Source organism: Notolepis coatsorum (genome assembly GCF_963971535.1).
Source record: "Notolepis coatsorum genome assembly, chromosome: 8".
In the NCBI taxonomy this organism is placed as follows: Eukaryota; Metazoa; Chordata; class Actinopteri; order Aulopiformes; family Paralepididae; genus Notolepis; species Notolepis coatsorum.
Genome location: NC_140172.1, coordinates 26,859,428 through 26,881,056, shown reverse-complemented (window position 1 = coordinate 26,881,056; position 21,629 = coordinate 26,859,428). Strand labels below are relative to the sequence as shown.

Sequence of the window (21,629 nt, the reverse complement as noted above, 5' to 3'; positions counted from 1 at the left end):
ATTATTGAGATCAGAAGGATCACCACCTTTATGCAATGGAATGACTTTTGCACATTTCCAGCTTAATGGAGTTTCATTAGTTGTTAAAGATAAATTAAATAAATCCGACAAAGGATATGATAAAACATGAGATGCAAGTTTGATGAACTTGATCTCCATATACCATCTGAACCACAGCTAGTACCCAATCTTAATTCATCAATGACCTTCTGAACATCAAGCGGACGGATACTTCTAAAGGAAAAGGAGCTGTTGCATCTGGTGTTATTAAGAGGCACATCAGAATATGAGGGGTCATTAAATTTGAGTCTGCAGACAGAATTAAAGTGCTGATTAAAGGCAAGTGCAATTGAGAGGGATCATTGACAACTTCATTATTAATTCTAATATGAGTGGGATTTATAGATGACTTCTTAGTAATACTAAATATTTCTTCTTTGCCATCAATGGTAACACATAATGTGCATGGATAGCAAACAAAGTACTTGATCTTGATATGATGAATTGAAAATGGGGGACCCTGATGTAAACAAGACGAAAGTCTTTCTCTGGTCTGCATCCCCTTAACAATTGTATGTTTTGAGCTGTACTGTAGTGTACCCATTCTGCAATCTGTTAATAAACTTTTCAATCAATCAATAAATCTCTTCTCGATGGCGTCCATCACACTTTGCAGTGAAATAATTGACATTTTCACGAACAAACTCAAGAAGAAAAAAAAACACTACTGAAATGGTTAAACTTCTTCTTCTTCTTCTTCTTCTTCTTCTTCTTCTTCTTCTTCTTCTTCTTCTTCTTCTTCTTCTTCTTCTTCTTCTTCTTCTTCTTCTTCTTCTTCTTCTTCTTCTACTTCTTCTTCTTCTTCTTCTTCTTCTTCTTCTTCTTCTTCTTCTTCTTCTTCTTCTTCTTCTTCTTCTTCTTCTTTGGAATTAATGGCGGGTCGCAACCACAGAAAGGCGCATACCGCCACCTACTGTACAACCCAGCAACTGGAGCGGATACGGCAAGAACCAGGAAGAAAGAAAAGAAAACAATAAAGAAAAACCAACAAACCCAGAACAAACTAAACAAAATACCCAACACTAACATCACCACCCTATACAAACCGAATACAAATACAAATAAAACCTAAACACAAACAAAATAAATTAAATAAAATTAAAATCATACCACGCAAAACCGCGTTATTTTTTTCCGCAAAATGCGGCTACGAAAAAGAATAACGCCCCCAAACCGAATGGATCCTCTCTACGGTGTCGCCTTGTGGCCAAAATAAGGAGGATATCAGGAGATTGTAAACACTGAACCTCAGTAAACATGTCAAAATATGTTTTGGGTATAGACATAGGAACTACTTCAATCAAAGTGGTCTTATTAGAGATTGCCTCTAAAACTGTAGTCGCAAGTTACTGTTTACCTACTAAGGCGGATATTGTTGACAATAACAGTTCCCAGGTAAGTGTGCAAATTTTTTTATTTTCTCAAATGTAAGTTACTGACCTGACCAGTCGTCATCTATGAATGAATGAATGAAAACGTTATTTAACAGATTGCAGAATGGGTACAATACAGTACGGCTCAATACACACAATTGTTAAGGGGATGCAGACCAGATAAAGACTTTCGTCTTGTTTACATCAGGGTCCCCCATTTTCAATTCATAGTGACATTTATGACATACAGATATATAGTACTGTTACATTTGTGACATATACGATATGCAAATAATACTGTTACCCATAGATCCTGACAGAGTATATACATATGATGGGGAGGAGACTGTACATTAGGAGGGGGTGGGTGGGTGGGAGAGAAATATACATACAGTGGGAAGAGAAAACGGTGGGGAGGAGACTGTACATTAGGAGGGTGTGTGTGGGTGGGAGAGAAATATACACAGTGGGGAGAGAATATATACATACGGTGGGGAGGAGACTACATTAGAAGGGGGTGGGTGGGTGGGAGAGAGAGAAATATACATACAGTGGGGAGAGAATATACATATTATGAATTGAAAATGGGGGACCCTGATGGAAACAAGACAAACGTCTTTCTCAGGTCTGCATCCCCTTAACAATTGTATGTATTGAGCCGTACTGTATTGTACCCATATGTTAAATAAAGTTTTCATTCATTCACATACGGTGGGGAGGAGACTGTACACTAGGAGGGGGTGGGTGGGTGGGAGAGAAATATACATACAGTGGGGAGAGAATATATACATACGGTGGGGAGGAGACTGTACACTAGGAGGGGAGGGTGGGTGGGAGAGAAATATACATACGGTGGGGAGAGAATATATACATACGGTGGGGAGGAGACTGTACACTAGGAGGGGAGGGTGGGTGGGAGAGAAATATACATACGGTGGGGAGAGAGATCTATGGGCCTGACCATCTGTTTGCCCATCATACAGATCAAAGAGCAGGATACCGACCAAATTATAAGAACACTCAACGAATGCATCGCCCTTTTGCCCAGAGATAAACTTCAAAATGTCATTAGAATCGGAGTGTCTGGACAAATGCATGGCGTTTTGTTCTGGAAGTCCATGGGCGGTAAGAAAAGACCACATGCCTGTGTAACAAAATATCTGCATACTTTTTGAATAATTATTATACTATGACACTTGTCCTATCCATTTGTCTGTGTGTGGAATTAAATTGATGTCGCCACCTCGTGGTTATATATATTCAAAACACTGATTCTACAATGTATTTTAAGCCATTTAGGCAAAACATTAAGTCTTCTTTCGTGGATTTGATTATATAGGCAATAATTGAGATTTTACATTTATCATTTATCGCAATAGGTTGGAACATGTCTTTTGTAAAGTGACTTAAGTGAACCATGTACCATACCATCATTTATTACATAATTGTATAGGCCTGTTTGTATTTCAAATGAATGGGAAAGAGTGTTAACAACAGCAGTGTGACTTCCCCCTCTGTATTACCCTTCCAGGCTGTGAGTGGTCCACAAACAGCTTCACGTCCGAAGACACCAGCCCGCTGGTTACCTGGCAGGATGGCCGCTGCAGTAGCAGCTTCCTGTCCTCTCTTCCGAAACCCGATTCACATCTCAGTTTAGCAACAGGGTTTGGCTGTACCACCATCCTCTGGTACATGAAATACAGGTCAGCGGCGCACGCACACACACACGCACACGCACACGCACACACACACAGAATTCATTGCAAAATAATTGTCTGGAGAAGTGACACAAAATCAAAAAGCTCTTGTACTTTACTATGGAGACTGTATGACATTTTGCATTAAACAACATAAATTTGCTTGAAAAATCATCTACTAATGAGTACTTGTAACCCAAAAAAAAGTGTAAAACATAGTAAATGTGTATGCAAATGTGAATACACGGTTATCATTATTGGTAGCAGTTGTATTTGTTTACAACATATTAAACAATCGTTACTGTAGATAGAACAGTATTCGCCGATGCACATTTGCACAATGTTAAATTTAAGGTATTTTGAACCAGGGGGCAGGACTAGTGGAATGTCACTTCTATGGTCTACTCTACTCTATTGCTTTTATGTGTGCGATCACACTGGCCTGATTCAAAGTTCTAGAATTCCTAAATAAATCCAGAGGAAACTGAACACATCAAAGGGGTTCATCCTGTGAATCTGAAGATGTCTTGTGTGTGTTGTGAACACAGACCCACATTTCTGGCGGACTTCACGGAAGCAGGTACCATCCACGACTATGTGGTGGCCATGCTCTGTGGTCTGGAGGGATGTGTGATGACTCCCCACAACGCAGCCAGCTGGGGCTACTTCAACACCACCAGCAACCAGTGGAACCGGGACATGTGAGTTTAACCCTTTCACTGCCACACTACCAAATGGTTAACCCTTTCACTGTGTCAATACAGAATGTTAACCCTTTCACTGCCACACGAAAAAGGGTTTACCCTTTCACAACCACACTACAGCAGGTAATAACCCGTTGAAAATGAATGAATGAAAACTTTATTTAACAGATTGCAGAATGGGTACAATACAGTACGGCTCAATACATACAATTGTTAAGGGGATGCAGACCTGAGAAAGACGTTCACTACCACACTACAGACGGTTAGTGAAGGGGATAGATGGGATCTGTACCAAAGAAACAAACATTCAGGGCTGTAACGACTTGATCCAAGCAACCATTTGATTCACATTCTACAGGCAAAGATGTGTATGCAAAAATGTGACGTCAAACAAAGAACCATCACAAGTCAGTTTTAAGTCTTCAGGCGAGTGATCATCTCATTAACTAAAGACTCTTCAGACTGCAGGCAAAAGTGGCCCAAATCTGATATGTGACTCAGATCTGTTTTTTTTTGTTGCTGCGACCAGCAGGTTTATAGGTCAATCTGTCGGTTGGTTGGTCCACAAAGGTTTTCCCACCCTCTAGGAGGCTGAAATTGGGCATGGACGTGTAATGGAATTATCTCTATGATAAGAGATTTGATAGAGTTGATGAAATAAAGATTAAAAGGAAACAAATGGACGTTCCGTTGTTGGTTTTATTTGAGCAGCTGGTAGGGCTGAGCGATTAATCGCTAGGGCTGAACGATTAATCGATTTTAAATCGATTTGGAATGATGCAATTATCAAATCGCTAAAAATATTGCTATATATATATAAAAATTAATTTAACCAGGAAGTCCCATTGAGATACAAGATCGGTTTGGGAGAGGGAGGTAAGGGGTTTTAGATTGTGTCTTGTGAAGTTTAGACTTCAGAGAGGGAGAGTAAAGTACAGAAAAAAAGGTACCGTTGGGTACCGGTATCGATTCCCAGGTAAAAAGAAACATGTTCAGGCTCGGTGTCCCGAACAGACCCACCGCGTAGGCCAGATGCAAGCCGCATTTTACAATAAACCTCTGTGGGGCTGCTTTAAAAAAAAATTATAATCGCAAATTTAATCTGTCAGAAAAATCGCAATTAAATTATTTCCCAAAATCATGCAGCCCTAGCAAAATAGCTGGACACAGAACAGGTGATCTGCTGAAAGAGATGTGCCACGAGAGCATTGAACATGAAACCGCTCGTGTCCAGAGAGCTGTTGCAAACAGAAGCCGGATGTAGCCGGTTTCCTGAGGACACGGTTTGCGACTGGGGCGCCTCGCTTTCTTAGAATAGAATAGGTGTTCGTATGTGGTTTTCAACTCAGGGCTCAGGGTACAGACGAGATGTTCCATGCAACGGTGACAAGTCTCCATGAACAGTTTAAGTAAGTCAATGTGTTCTGATGAATTAGTACAGAGTCAGGATGTGTCATGCAAAGGTGTCAGGTCGTACAGTTTCATGTCAAAAGGTCAATGTATTCAGATGAGTTTGTACATTGCTGTGTAAGGTATATTTTTGCTATTACAGACGTCAAGTGTCTATATGGTGTGTGTGTTCAATGTTCATGCCAAATGGAATCTGATCTGTTCAATTCTGATTTGGGACACTTTCATATATTGTCCTAAATCAGATCCAATATTTTGCAATGCAACCTCAATCTGAACAGTCATATCGGAATTCATGCAACTTTTACGTCACTCTAGATTTACATTTGTCACAATTCTGTGCTGACGAGAGTCACTCAGTGAATACAAACATGGAAGACAGCTGTGATGGAGGTGGTGGTCAGTGGAGGGACAGTGAGGTGTGACACTTCTTGGGGTGACACTTCTGTTCAAGCAAAACTTCAGGGGTTGTATTGTTGCAGGGGTTGTATTGCAGGGGATTGATTGGTTGAACATTTTATTAACAGATTGCAGAATGGGCACAATACAGTACGGCTCAATACACACAATTGTTAAGGGGATGTAGACCAGAGAAAGACTTTCGTCTTGTTTACATCAGGGTCCCCCATTTTCAATTCATAATGAATTGTAAGTAAGGGTGCAATTAGCACCGTGCAATCCATTCTTTGTGGATCCCACCCCACCCAATGTCTCTTTCCAGAAATCATGACCCGGTCATGACCCACCATGACCAAGATAATCCACAGACCTTGTTGTCAACAGTTTCATGTACAGCAGGAACTATTTTCTTCTACCGAAGTACACCCCCCCCCCACTCATTATTATGGATTATAGACCATGCAAATGTGCATTCTAGCTAGGTTCTTGGCTTCAGGGTTGCAGGGACCTCAATTCCCTTCGAGGATAATTCGTTTATTCAGTTATAAAAATATATCATAGCTCTTATTTATTCTTTTTCTTTTATTACTTACTTTTCTGAGGTAAGTAATACAATTTCCTTCCCAAAACCACAGCATTTAATAACAATAACTTTGTTCTAAAGCATGCACATTATAGCCCTGTCTGGACAGGATCTTCTTAAGGAATGGGCTACATTTCCCAAGTGGGAGTCGCCAGTCATCTTCAAGTATGAAGAACTAACCACTTAACCATTTAACAATTATTTAGTTCTAAAGCATGCACACTATAGCCCTGTCCAGATTATTATTCGTAATTCTTGTTTTTATTAGTAATCACATTTGTTATATATTGGACGTCAGTGATTTCCATGCAATATGCATGGGACAAACCTCCCTCACTACGTTTCAGACGCGTTCACACATCAACATAGTGTATTGTATTATCCATCCTTGAAAGATGAAGAGGAATTTCATTCTGTTGTAAAAACAGGAGGTTATTTTCCCTGTAACTATTACTCCTGCTGGCACGTGCACCCTGTAGTAATTGCAGAAATCACAGAATTACGCCAGTGAAGATTACATTACCAGACCTCCCTTTAGTAATGCTAATCCCACCCAGACAGGACTCCTGATGGTTCATATTGGGTTGGATAGTCTTTATTAGCCCCAAGAGGCTATTTGGTTTGCAACAGTATTAGTACACAGCACAACCAGTGCACACATGGCAAATATACAATAAAGACATAAATACATTAAAACATACAATAGATCACCATAAAACTGCAATCGGGTGTAGAATAAGAACTGATCATATTGACTGATGCTGGTGAGGGGGGGGGGGGGGGGGGGGGGGGGGGGCATTATATGTACTTACTGAATGTGAATATGCTGTGTGTGTGTGAACTAACAAGCATCTTTATATTATGTGCACGCTCTAGTCTGAGGGATGCTGGCTTTCCTTTGCACCTGCTTCCTCAGCGTGTTGTTGCGTCGGGCTGCTTGGCCGGGCAGACGTGCTCTGAGTGGCACGGCGTCCCCGCCCACACGGCGGTAGGGGCAGCCCTGGGAGACTTCCAGTGCTCCGTCTACTCCTGCATGACAGCTCTGACAGACGCAGGTGAAGGCCAGGGGGGTAAAAAGTACCCAGAAATGATAGTTAAGTGAAAGTATGGGTACCGTCTCAAAGTCTTACTAAAGTAAAAGTCAGAGTATCTGGCTAAAAACACACTTAGAGTAAAAGTCAAAAAGTTTCTACTTTTAAATGTACCTAAGTACTAAAAAGTAAAAACCTTTTTTCTGACCGTCTATTCTTCTGATAGCAGGTGTTGAATCAAAGATCCCCGCTTTCTAGTCTTGCACAAGGACCAATCATCATAGGTATATGGGCGGGTTCATTTTCCATTGATGGGGATTTGATTGGCTGTTTTTAAATAAAACGCGGCCGCAGGATTAATAACATTAACGTTAGTTCGGCCAGAGAAACAAATATACTAATTAAAATAGTTGGACCTGCAAGATTTGTACTTTGTAGGTCTGCATTTAAAATGTAAGGAGTAAAAAGTATGTTTTTTTCCCTCTGAAATGTAATTGAGTAAAAGTACAAACCTAATAATACTTGAGTAAATTACAAATTCCCAAAAACAGTACTTAAGTATTGTAACGAAGTACAATTACCGTACTCAAGTACTTTACACCCCTGGTGAAGGTTATACCTCTTGAGCCCAATTCAGACTGGAATAGTTTGACACGGGGACGGCAAGAATTGGAGGTAGAGGAATGCCACTCAAACTCTTTATTATTTTGTATTAGGATGAGACGAACATTTTTACTGAGCTTGTCCCAAAACTGAACTTGACACGGCCGCAGATTTTGAACGTTATGACATGCAAAATAAATATGTTATACTGTAGACTAGTTGTATTTCAAATGGCAACTAAAAAATAATCATAACAATGCAGAATGCCCTCTACCTGAAGTAACAATATAATCACATTTGGTATCAAAATTATTTCCCCAATGACATCAAATCTACAAAATTCAAGTAAGGTAGAAATAATTAACTGGATACATTTGTAACTATGCAATCTGCAATAAATATTTAATTTAGCAATAATCAAAGCAAAGCAAGTAACTAACAACTGTTGCTGAAAATAAAATTAATACCTGAGATTTTGGACGAGACTAGCTTTACCCAACATGATCTTTTCTGTGCATTTTACAGTAGGTCTTAACTTACAGTAGTTAAGTCTTAACTTAAGAGTCTTAACTGGTGCAGACAGTCCATAAATGTTACTGATGCGACAGATTCAGACGGGACTAAAATCACAGATTAGGGATGTCCGATATTATCGGCCTACCGATATTATCGGCCGATATCGGCATAAAAATGTGATATCGGAAAATATCGGTATCAGTTTAAAAAAAAAAAGAAAAACGTTTTTTATTTATTTTTTTACATTTCTATAACCTTTATTTACCCAGGCAAGCAAGTAAGAACAAATTCTGATTTTATTTATTGTCAAAAGTATGCATAATGTTGTGTTAATTCCACAACAAGAGATATGTAATGTTAATTACCTGAAATTATTCCATTTTGCATATATGCATATATCGGTATCGGTTGATATCGGTATCGGAAATTAAGAGTTGGACAATATCGGTATATCGGTATCGGTAAAAAAGCCAATATCGAGCATCCCTATCACAGATACATGCGTTTGGAAATTATTCCATACCCCTGTCTTCTCCTGTAAAACGGTGTTGTTGTTGAACACAGTTGCGGTAACCGTTTTGTGCCTCTCCCCTGCTCCAGTCCTCAACATCGGCACCTCTGCCCAGCTGACCCATGCTATGCCAGTTGATTTCAAACCTCCAGAAGTTCCTGAGCCAACCTCCTCTGTGTCGTACTTTCCATACTTTGACGGCTCTTACCTGGCGGTGGCAGCGTCACTTAACGGAGGAAATGTCTTGGCCACGTTCGTGGGGATGCTTAGTGCGTGGATGAAAGAGTTAGGTATGTATGTTGATTAATCTGCAGTGTGTGGATGAAAGAGTTAGGTATGTATGTTGATTAATCTGCAGTGTGTGGATGAAAGAGTTAGGTATGTATGTTGATTAATCTGCAGTGTGTGGATGAAAGAGTTAGGTATGTATGTTGATTAATCTGCAGTGTGTGGATGAAAGAGTTAGGTATGCATGTTGATTAATCTGCAGTGTGTGGATGAAAGAGTTAGGTATGTATGTTGATTAATCTGCAGTGTGTGGATGAAAGAGTTAGGTATGTATGTTGATTAATCTGCAGTGTGTGGATGAAAGAGTTAGGTATGTATGTTGATTCATCTGCAGTGTGTGGATGAAAGAGTTAGGTATGTATGTTGATTCATCTGCAGTGTGTGGATGAGAGAGTTAGGTATGTATGTTGATTAATCTGCAGTGTGTGGATGAAAGAGTTAGGTATGTATGTTGATTCATCTGCAGTGCGTGGATGAAAGAGTTAGGTATGTCCATGTATGTTGATTCATCTGCAGTGTGTGGATGAAATAGTTAGGTATGTATGTTGATTAATCTGCAGTGTGTGGATGAAAGAGTTAGGTATGTATGTTGATTCATCTGCAGTGTGTGGATGAGAGAGTTAGGTATGTATGTTGATTAATCTGCAGTGTGTGGATGAAAGAGTTGGGTATGTATGTTGATTCATCTGCAGTGTGTGGATGAAAGAGTTGGGTATGTATGTTGATTCATCTGCAGTGCGTGGATGAAAGAGTTAGGTATGTCCATGTATGTTGATTAATCTGCAGTGTGTGGATGAAAGAGTTAGGTATGTACATGTATGTTGATTCATCTGCAGTGTGTGGATGAAAGAGTTAGGTATGTACATGTATGTTGATTCATCTGCAGTGTGTGGATGAAAGAGTTAGGTATGTACATGTATGTTGATTCATCTGCAGTGTGTGGATGAAAGAGTTAGGTATGTACATGTATGTTGATTAATCTGCAGTGTGTGGATGATAGTTAGGTATGTACATGTATGTTGATTAATCTGCAGTGTGTGGATGATAGAGTTAGGTATGTACATGTATGTTGATTAATCTGCAGTGTGTGGATGAGAGTTAGGTATGTACATGTATGTTGATTAATCTGCAGTGTGTGGATGAGAGTTAGATGTGTATGTTTATTAATCTGCAGTGTTTGGATGATAGAGTTAGGTATGTACATGTATGTTGATTAATCTGCAGTGTGTGGATGAGAGTTAGGTATGTATGTTGATTCATCTGCAGTGTGTGGATGAAATAGTTAGGCGTTGTGAAGACACATTTTATATCAATCTTGTATTTGCATTATACCCTTTAAAGTGCTTGAAAACATATTTACGCCTTTAGCTAATCCTGTTGATTCATGCACCGTGTGACAAGGGAGGCCCAGCAAATCTCCATTCCCTAGGCCACTTTTTTGCAAACTCTGTCCTCTGAGTTGTGACATTGCAGGCAGGGGAGGAAATTAGGCCACTTTACTCGCCAAATGCGAGTATTTTTTACGTTTGGCGAGTAATTCATGAAGAGCACTCGCCAGTCTGGCGAGTACTAGTAATTACAAAACAAAACAAAAAAATCATTCTGCAATCTGCTGATTCGCTCACTGGCACAAACCGAACTCTGACTCCCCCCTTGATTCCTCCCATTTGCTCCTCATAATAATCCAACCATAACCAATGAACATCATCGTTGTACAGATGCGCTCTAAGCTCCTCCAATGAACACTCATTTTCTAGAAGATGCCGCCCATCTAGGGGAAGTGGACAGATCACTGCGCGCGGACCTACAGACTCCTGCCACCGGCTTGACAACGTAGACAAACTTAGACAAAAACACATCAGTGGATGAAAATAATTGCATGTAGAGTCGTCGCTTTCGGATATCAGTGCGGTCTGACATGGGGGCGAACAACAGCATGCGACGCGTCTCCTTCGAGTCGGATGAGAATGACAAGTCAACCAGCATTAGCCGGCTAGCTACCTAGCATGTAACAAGCTACCATAACGCGCGTTCAACATAGTGGACTATACTGAGCGGCTTTGCTTAAATGCAGCCGAGTGACATTTTATTATTACCGGGTTTCCCCCCATATCACCACTCGCCCATATGCCCTTCACAACGGTGATGTTGTCATACTTGGCATTCAGAATACACCTGCTGAACCGCTAGCGTTGTCGATTCGGTTCCAATGTATTGTCATCTTACAGCACAAGTACAGTACAACCAGAATACATTTGGCATACAACCAGAGTGCAAATGTAACAAGTCAAGTTGTTTTATTTAGCTATTACATTACAGTGAAATGCTTGGTTCTTTCACTGCCCAACTCAGTCCAACCTAGACCAGCCCAACCCAGTCCAACCTAGTCCAGCCCAGCATCTTTCACTGCCTAGTTCAGTCCAACCTAGTCCAGCCCAGCATCTTTCACTGCCTAGTTCAGCCCAACCCAGTCCAGAATAGTTCCCTCTTTCATGTTAATATGTGATATCCTAATATTTTGAAGAGTAGAGACAGTGTGATTAATACATGTTGTATGCTAATATTGTGAAGAGTAGAGACTGTTATTAATGTTTTATGCTAATAAATATTTTAAAGAGTAGAGACACGGTGTGATTTTTACTATGATTGAAAATCAATTTAGACGAAGTCATACAAAGAAGTAATTATCACAATTAGCGATTTTTTTTTGCTGGTAAAAAATCAGTTTGTCTGGTAAAAAAAATCAGATACTCGCCAGTTGGCTGGTAAGCCAAAAAGTTTGTTTCCTCCCCTGATTGCAGGCATGGTACAGTATACAGTATAGGCGTTGCACACCCTGCTCACTTCAGCAGATGCTCTGTGCACAGAATAAACCTACCAAAAGACTTCTTTCAGACAATCTTTGTTTTACAGTTTTACATCTATTTGTATTTATAAGCAAATTACAGTGTGTATATGTTGATTCATCTGCACATTTGAACTGAAGCTAATCTCGTCAGTTGGACCAAATGTTGAAATGAGACCGACGTTGACTTGTTTCATGATGAAGCTCGGTTGTTGTTTCTCATTTCTCCAAGGCGTGGCGGAGGTCAGCGTGTCGAGCCTGTACGGGAGGCTGATTCAATGCGCCCTGAGCCAGGAGAGCAGTGACCTGAGGGTGAGGCCCACCGTCCTGGGAGAGAGACACGACCCCCTCTGCCTCGGCCAGGTGGCCAACATCTCCGCCTCCAACCTCTCTCTGGGCCACGCGACCAGGGCGGCGTGCCGCGGCGTCTTGGACAACATCGTCTCCATGATGCCCCCCAGCGCGCTGCGGGAGGCGGGGGTGAGGAGGATCATAGGCAGCGGGAGCGCCCTCTCTCGGAACCAGGTCCTCCGACAGGAAGCGGAGAGGGCGTTCCCTCAGCCGGTGGAGTACGGACAAGGCGTGGACTCCGCCGTCGGTGTGGCCATGGTCTTCTGTGATAGGCTTTGAATGAGCATCTGGCAGGGGGGCAAAAAGTACCCAGAAATTATACTTAAGTGAAAGTATGGGTACCGTTTCAAAATCGTACTCAAGTAAAAGTCAGAGTATCTGGCTAAAAACACACTTGAGTAAAAGTAAAAAAGTTTCTACTTTTAAATGTAAAAGTCAAAACTTTTTTTTATTGCAAGGGATAGACCAGGGGTCTCAAACTCATTCCATCGTGGGCCAAGTTTTCATTTGATATGAAATTCTTCTTCTGATAACAGGTGTTTAATCAAAGATCCCCACTTTCTAGTCTTGCACAAGGACCAATCAGCATGGGTATGGGCGGGTTAATCTACCATTGATGGGGATTTGATTGGCTGTTTTTAAATAAAGTGCGGCCGCAGGATTAATAACGTTAACGTTAGTTCGGCCAGAGAAACAAATATTCAAATGGTTGGACCTGTGAGAGTTGTACTTTGTAGGTCTGCATTTTAAATGTAAGGAGTAAAAAGTATGTTTTCTTTTCTCTGAAATGTAATTGAGTAAAAGTACAAGTATACAAACCTAATAATACTCAAGTAGAGTACAAATCCCCCAAAACAGTACTTAAGTATTGTAACAAAGTACAATTACACCCCTGGAATCTGGATCCATAGGGGGAATACCTGTTTGTTTACTTTGAATAATTTGAAATTGGATTCAACAAGATGAAGACTGTATTCTACAGTGCATGTTTCGTACATATTCCATATTCCAGAAGTTTGGGCAGCCCTACTCTAAATGTTCAGTCGACGCACAAAAGTAAGAGGAAGGGAGATAGCAGGGAGACGTACCACGTAATGGAAACGTTTACTTTCACTTTTCAAGTTGCATGCACTCAATGTAATAGTTTATTCCATTAACATTAGCTAGCTAGATTGGTATTCTTTTTTGCTCCAGCCTACAGGAGAAAGCTGCCCGACTGACGCAAACTGCAATTATGTGGATTAAGCACGTCGTTTCGCTTCATCGCTTAAAAGCTGCTTGACAATCACTTGTCACTTGACAGGTGGCAGTGAAAATGAGACTGCGGCTAACTTTATGCTAGCAAGCCTTTCTGTCAATAATGTTGATTAACAAATAGAAAATATAACCTCTTTGACAACAAGGCTGGCCTGCTGGTCAGACATCTCACTGTCTCCAAATCAATAACCTTTTCATGAACAATTATGCAAATGAGCCATGAGCTATATTTTGCGAGATCGGTATTGTTGACCCAAGTGGCATGGTGCTGATATTACTTTGTGATTATGTCAAACTAAATAATACTGCCTCTCCAAACACCAGAGTGCTTCTATAACTCAGTCTTGATGAAAGATATATCTGTCCAGCAGAATAGTTTTACATTCATAAATCAAAATAACAGAACAGTTGATAGCAAGTGCAGCACATCAGCTGCCTGCTAACATTAGCTAGATCAGCTGATGCAAGAAGTTGGATGGATACTTAATGTGACAGTCTATCATTATTACTGTCAAAGAGGAATGATTTCGGTCATATTTTATTACTAGGTACAAAGTACTGAAGTTGCTCCATAGACGGCTATTGTGCACTAATGTTGATATGGCATTGAAAAAACATGGCCTACTGTCTGTCGGTGAAAGACTGACTCAAGAGTTAATCAGTTGAAAAGACATCAGCAGTGATTAGCTTGACATCATCGCCTGGTATGTTATTGTCGTTTTTGATTGGCTGTTGCATGAAACTAGTTTCACAAAGTTGAGTTATTTGCAACTGTTGCGGCTGAGTTTCAAAGAGGTTTCAAGTGTGTTGCAGAGGGCCTCACAATATGCAACTCAAATGCAACTTAAGTTTCAAGCAACTAAAGTTGTGTGAACGTCTCACCATATAAAGCCAGGGGACTTTTAACATTTCCAACTTAATGAAGGACTTGACACCATGTTCAATGATTGATGTCTGTTTGGATTTAATTGTATTGTGTGCTATGAGTTTTCATGAGAACTCAGGCAAGATCATTGCAAACTTGTATTACTGAAATATTTGCCTCTTAAGTGATTACAGCTGTGGAAGAACAATTTATTAACAAAAATACACAACAATATTATCAGTGTTTTCAGTACCACTATTCTCACATAACCAATATTCTATTGTATGGTTATATGTAACTGCATATAGATATCATATCTATCTGAACATATGGGAACATGGTGAAATAATATAATGGTAATATTATATATATAAATAATCTAATGTTATCTTATCTAATATAACATAATATAATATGATCATTCTGAATATAGAATGAAAAACTGAATTCACTTTGTGAATTATTTTCTTTTTATGTGATAAAACATTCATCACAAAACACTCTATATTAAACCCACACCAATCTGGTTTTAGAGAAAAACACAGTACAATCTCGGCGGCTACTGTAGTTATAAATGACATTGTATCAGCCCTTGACAGGAAAGCATTGTGCTGCCCTGTTTGTAGATTTGTCTAAGGCGTTTGATACTGTTGACCACCTTCTCCTCTTACAAAGATTGCAGAGTGTTGGCTTTGATACAGGTGCTTGCAGTTGGTTTCAAAACTATTTAACAGAAAGATTTCAGTGTGTGAAAATGGGAAATGCCCAATCAGAGCTTCTACCCATCACAAAAGGTGTTCCACAGGGATCAATCCTCGGCCCGGTCTTATTTACCATTTATATTAATAATATTGTCTCATCTCTGAGCAGCTATCAAAGCCACCTTTACGCGGATGACACAGTTCTCTATTGTACTGCTGATTCTGTGCAACTGGCCACTAAATATTTACAACTCTCCTTTGACGCCCTGCAAGATGCACTTATTAGTCTAAAATTGGTGCTTAATGCCAGTAAAACTAAATTCATGTTGTTTTCCAAAGCTAAAAATATTGTTTATAGTGACTTGCATATATCGACTCTGAACAGTTCTTATATCGAGAGAGTTTCAGAATACAAATACCTTGGTATTTGGATTGATGAAGGACTTACATTTAAATATCATGTGGGCGTTCTCGCCAGTAAATTACGGAAAAATATTGGCTTTTTGTATAGAAATAGAGCCAACTTCCCTATGATTAGTAGAAAGAGAGTTGTTGAAGCAGTATTCCTATCTGTTTTGGATTACGGAGATGTGATTTATAGACATGCAGCGGCTTCCACTCTTAAGCCCTTAGACTCTGTTTATCATTCAGCCATTAGATTTATCACCGGTGATAGTTATGGTACTCACCATTGTATCCTATATAATAAGGTCGGTGGGCCTCTCTGGCAGAGAGACGTAAGTTGCATTGCAATCTTTTTATCTATAAAGCCATAATTAGAGATTGTCCAAATTATATTAGTTCTTTATTGGAATGGACCACTGGACCCTGTCGTACACGATCCAGTTTTTGGCTTACACTTAGAGTGCCTAGAGTTTGTACTGAACTTGGTAGATCTGCTTTTGGCTTTTTTGCCCCTACATCATGGAATACCCTGCAGGAAACACTGAAACTAGACACTCTAGTGTCTATGGGTCGGTTTAGAACCTTAATGACCAATCAGGTCACCACAATATGTAATTGTTTTTAAATTATTACCTCTGTTTTAATTTTGAGCTATTTTATTCTTTTTAAAAGATTTTTTAATATTTTTTTTAATGTATTTTAAAATGTGCTCTCAATTATTCTGATTGTCTGATGTCTTTATATTTATGAACACACTGTGACACTTGTGTATGTAACATCTCGACGGCACTGTAAATGAGTTTAATTACTCAGTGTATTATCGAGTATAAATAAAGATTGAATGAATGAATGATAATGGTGGATGATCGAGACAAAGACAGAGTGCACAGTAAGGCCTTTCTGTCTCCCGGCCATGCAGGCATTTAAAGGGGCATGCCACCCAATTTCAGCTTGGAAAATATGCCCTAGAGAAGATTTGTTTGCAATCAGCGAGAGTACTTTGCAATCAGCGAGAGTACTTTGCAATCAGCGAGAGTACTTTGTACCATCTTCTATTCTGTCATAAATCTACAGCTCCATGACAGAACAAGGCAACAGTAAACATGTGCTCCCCCAGGAGCATTTCCTGTGTATTGCATTAGCCAACATTGCAACAAGAAGGAAACCAAAATAAGGAAGAATCATAATAACAGCATTCTATGCTCTGCTTGGTGCCAGACTTTGGTAAAATATGAAATAAAAAATATTACAACAATGCAACAAATTGCAGATGAGTCTTACATCTGAGGTAATAACCTGTTTAATGACGGGTCCCATTCAACTCAATGTGGGCCCAACTGGAAGTTTCCATACTTGGCACCAGTGTGTGTTCACATGCTCCTCGTGATGTGATGACCCTTCCTTCTTTCAGAGTTTCCTTGCATTGCAACAGGAAATAAACTTGGGTCCTTTTTAGAATGTTATTTTTGTCACTTTGAAACCGTCTATAACGTGTATAGTATCTCAGTCTCCTCAGGTTATGTGCCAACTTTTGTGTTAATAAGTAAAAAATGAAAAAGCCTCAATGTAAAAATTGGTTTCAAAGAAATACAAAATGGCTGTATAATCCAATATAGTGTACACTGATGGTTTCAGAGGTAGATTTCTGATGGATATATTTACCAAGGTTCATGTCAATCAAAAATATGTTGTGGTAAATATTAGGGCTGTACCGAATGTCATTATTTTTACATTTGAAGCTTCTATTGAAGTTTTCGAATTAAGCTTTGAATGTCTGTCATCATATTTTATGACGTAATAATAAAAAAAAAATATATATATATATATACTGCATATTCATTTTAAATATCCTCAAACAAAATCCTCAATTTGAATAAAGTGAATAATCTGATTAAATGTCTTATTTTTTTATTAAATCAACTTTCTTTAATGAATATAACTCGTCAGTTTCGTCAACATAATCCAATAAGGGCACTGTTGGTACGAAAGTGATGGTGACGTCTTGATGGAGCGCCAAGTGGATGCAGATAGGCTACATCATTTATGATAAATGTGTTATTTTTATGATGAGTCATATACTATAATAGTATAATACTATAATATTACTGTAGCCTAATCATTATCTGCAACTGTGAAGAAAAAACCCATTGGTTTAAACAGAATGAATAGACACATAAAAAAGAAAATAATTCTAATGTTGATTTAGAATTCGAATGTCAACATTATGAATGAAGCTTCGAACTATTCGGTACAGCCCTAATAAATATGGCATGATAACATCTTAAATGTTGACTTGTAATTGAGGCACCTCCCTCGGGCCAATCAGTAATAATACATTTGATTTGGGGGCACCGTTCAAGACACCCACGGTCACCTTACAGGGCATAAAAGCAGAGCGTATGATCTTGGATCTACATGTAAATCAAAGTTAAAAACAAAACAAACAGCAGGGAGACACACAGGGTGACAAAACAGGGTACAGTTAGTGAATATGCCAGTTTGAAAAGGTGGGGTTTTAGTTGGGATTTGAATGTTGATATGGAGTCAGACTGTTGGACATCGTTAGCCTCATACGATAATTGCCTAAGTAATTTTTCAAGAATTTTGGAAAAGCAGAACAAAAAAAAAAGTCCAGCAAATGTGTACGAGTTTTTTTATTTATATTTCGAAAATAAGTTACACAAGGTGTATGAACAAGTTTGCAAAAATACAAAAACATAGCGTAACAAAACAAGGTGACTTTTAAACTAAATATGTTGTGACTTAGGCATTTTTTCCTTGTACATACATACATGTCATACACTAAGGCAGTTGTTATACTTGCCTAAGTCATGCGATCGCCATCTGTGTATGTAACGTTAAAATGCATAAGTCACACGAGTGAGTTAGGCAGATGGGGATTTTTTTTTTAACATAACAAGCATTCTGATTGGCTGAGGACATAGGCAGTGTGAGGAGATTACAGTTAGGCAGAAATCTCAATTTGGCCAAAGAATTACTTTAGCAATTATCGTATGAGGCTAACAACATGTGGGGGCAGGGAGTTCCAGAGTGTGGGAGCTGAGCAGCTGAAAGCTCGAGCACCCCATGGTGCTGAGGCGTGAGCTGGGGGTCGATAGAAGTCCAGTGGAGGGCGCGGGGGGAGGGGTGTACTCCTGGAGGAGGTCAGTGATGTAGATGGGGGGGGCTAGATTATGTAGGGCTTTGAAGGTGAGCAGAAGGTTTTTTGTAATCAATCCGGTAGTGTGCTCAGTCTAAAGATAAATGCAAGATGTAGCATTCTCATCACGTCCCATCAACATTGGACCAGTGATGTCCGAGATATCGTTTGAGATGAATGAACATAGGGAGACGATTCAAGAGGTTTATTTATCACATAAATATCAGGGCATACAGTGAAATGCGGGTGGCCATGCCCGCTTCGATTGTGCAAGAATACAATAGTAAATCAAGTAAGTAGAAGATAATAAAATAGACATAAAATAGACATGTTAAAAGTCCTGAGATAAATGCAATACAATGTTGAGCTACGAATTAAAGGCACTGGGTCCCATGTGCAGAATGTGTGTTGTGTATGTGTGTGTTCATGTGTGCTTGTGTGTGGTGAGATCAGTGTTTGACGTCTTGTTTATAGTCATATTGGAGCAGCTGTGGATGGTACAGTCAAAAGAGTTTCACTTCTCTTAGTTCTAGCTTTTATAGGAAAAGTTCATGTTCACAAATACTTGTTTCATAAAAGATTATGTTAAAGAGTGTTTGCTCTAACACCAATGCTGAAATTGCTGTAACAGTGTAAGAAGGCATAATATTATTCTTGCAGGCGGCACGGTGGTGTAGTGGTTAACACTGTTGCCTCACAGCTAGAAGGTCCTGGGTTCGATTCCTGCTTGGGGACCAGGTTGCCGTGTTGCCAGGTACCCAGGTGGGGTATCTCCCGGGCCTTTCTGTGTAGAGTTTGCATGTTCACCCCCCGTGCTCGCAAGGGTTTCCCCTCCCGATAAGATAAACCCAATGGAAAAACATGCACAACAGATCGCTAACGCTGTCGTGTCCCTGACGAAGACGGACAGGAGCACTTGGATTGGTCCCCGGGCGCGGCGCATGCTGCTGCAGCCCTTGTCTGCTCCCGGCTGCCCTTGGGGGGGGGGAAGGACGACGGGATGGGAGGTGCAGAGAACATTTCATCAGCGACTCAGTGCATGTGTTTGTGTGTGTGTTCCTGTGGGTCGCCCATCGCGTGTGTGTGTGTGTTAAATCTGCACGACAAATAAAGACTGCTTCTTCTTCTTCTCTGTAAAGGAAATCATGAACATAACAGTTTACCAGCCTGTTCTCAGAGGCACAGCCTTTCCAAACCACAAGCCGAGTCACAGGACCGCAGATGCACACAGCTCGTCAGAAAGACTCTACGCTGAGACAGATGAAGCACACAGCAAGCTCTGTGAGGAGGTTCTGAAGAGAGAAACAGAAGAATGCGCTTATTGAAGTGATTAGAAAACCCCCTGAGGAGAGTGGCATTCAAAATAGTAAGTTATTCATTCATGATCATTGTTATTATTATTAAGAGAGATTCAGATAAAGGTATACATGTGCTTATATTGTGTTTGATGGGACATTTAAGGTCCTATCAACTCTCAGGTCTTTGACTGGAGTGGAGAAGGAGTGTTCCTCCACAGCCATGTTTATAGATATATATAGATATGTTCAATTATAGGGTCTCGTTTGAATATTGTGTCATCGAAATTAGTTTAAAAAAGAACAACAGATTGATATCCTGTACCAGATTGCACTGTAACACAATTTTATTATGGAATGGACTGCATTTGCATGAAACATCACTGTTAAGAGACCAGAGCAGTCGCCGTTATTCTCCGTCATAGACACACATGATTAATGGGACACACCCTGAGAGTCAGTTTATGCGTTCTATAATGCTTCGGTCCTGTGTCCATCCTCCACCACTCTATCTATGCTGTCTCAGCTTGACCTCAGAGATAGTCAATACAACAAGGGGTCAAGGAACCTTTTAGGCTCTCGCCACCCCCGGTAATGTACTCCTAGATCTCTTGGGAGTGGCATCTTATCCGGCATCTACACAGTAGCCTCCTCTACGCTGAGCACCCTGTCCTGCATATAGCAGCCGCAGCATCCTGCAAACACAGAGGATTACATTCTGGACAACAATGTACGGTTTCTAGTCGAGGACCAACTCAGAGCAACAGCAGTGCCTGTACTGTATTGTGGGAGCTACCTTTTGTGAGTAAAATGAAAACACTTGCATGATTTTATGTGTATTATGTATTTGTGTCAAGTTACCAATTTTGTCAAACCCATTATCCCTATTGATCAGCAGTAGCCTGCTGGCACTGAGTCAAAATGTGCATTTGATCTCTATGCGCAAAACGCATAGTAATATTATGTGCTATGTTTGCACACTTGTTCAACACGCATAGTAATATTATGTGCTATGTTTGCACACTTGTTCAACACGCATAGTAATATTATGAGCTATGTTTGCACACTTGTTCAACATGCATAGTAATATTATGAGCTATGTTTGCACACTTGTTCAACACGCATAGTAATATTATGTGCTATGTTTGCACACTTGTTCAACACGCATAGTAATATTATGTGCTATGTTTGCACACTTGTTCAACATGCATAGTAATATGTGCTATGTTTGCACATGTGTTCAACATGGAGTCACAAGCAGACGTAGTATATGTACTGTAGACGAATACATGGAGTCACGTGGTGATGGTGGTGAACGATAATTCAGTTGTTCTGAGTCTGGATTTCAACAACAGTGATGGAATTACATTATGGTGTGTGTACTGTACATATAGAGGTACGACTCGAGACCTCATCATTGACATGCTAAGGCTGTTGGATCTCCTATTGTTTTTTCATGATGTTTTCTATTTTTTATTTGATTTGTATTTAACCTTTTGTTTAACCAGGAAAATCACACTGAGATTAAGAATCTCTTCAAGGGTTGTAGGTTCCAAGGGTGATTGTAGGTCATAT

General features: G+C 39.9%; 2 protein-coding genes across 3 annotated transcripts in view; both read left to right on the top strand.

The window, feature by feature from the left end:
- The first annotated feature begins 1,250 nt into the window (after window positions 1-1,250).
- shpk (sedoheptulokinase) lies at window positions 1,251-16,023 on the top strand. Its single transcript, XM_084319960.1, has 7 exons — window positions 1,251-1,455; window positions 2,417-2,558; window positions 2,965-3,136; window positions 3,679-3,831; window positions 7,103-7,281; window positions 8,977-9,177; window positions 12,253-16,023. Exons 1-7 carry the CDS (start codon window positions 1,318-1,320, stop codon window positions 12,648-12,650), a joined length of 1,383 nt encoding a protein of 460 aa, XP_084176086.1. The 5' UTR covers window positions 1,251-1,317; the 3' UTR covers window positions 12,651-16,023.
- A 3,990-nt stretch (window positions 16,024-20,013) lies between these two features.
- trpv1 (transient receptor potential cation channel, subfamily V, member 1) overlaps window positions 20,014-21,629 on the top strand; it is a 49,801-nt gene continuing 48,185 nt past the window's right edge. The window contains exons 1-2 of one of the 2 annotated variants that reach the window (XM_084320682.1): window positions 20,014-20,125; window positions 20,737-20,855. The gene's annotated coding sequence lies outside the window, so the exon portion shown is untranslated. The remainder of the gene's footprint in view (window positions 20,126-20,736; window positions 20,856-21,629) is intronic. The other variant, XM_084320681.1, reaches the window with a different exon arrangement.

What these genes read in the sequence shown, in the direction of transcription:
- shpk (XM_084319960.1), top strand. Translation starts at nt 1,318, where the DNA reads ATGTCAAAATATGTTTTGGGTATAGACATAGGAACTACTTCAATCAAA. An exon ending in GTTCTGGAAGTCCATGGGCG is followed by an intron (nt 2,559 to 2,964) that starts GTAAGAAAAGAC and finishes TTACCCTTCCAG; the next exon opens with GCTGTGAGTGGTCCACAAAC. An exon ending in TGCGTGGATGAAAGAGTTAG is followed by an intron (nt 9,178 to 12,252) that starts GTATGTATGTTG and finishes CATTTCTCCAAG; the next exon opens with GCGTGGCGGAGGTCAGCGTG.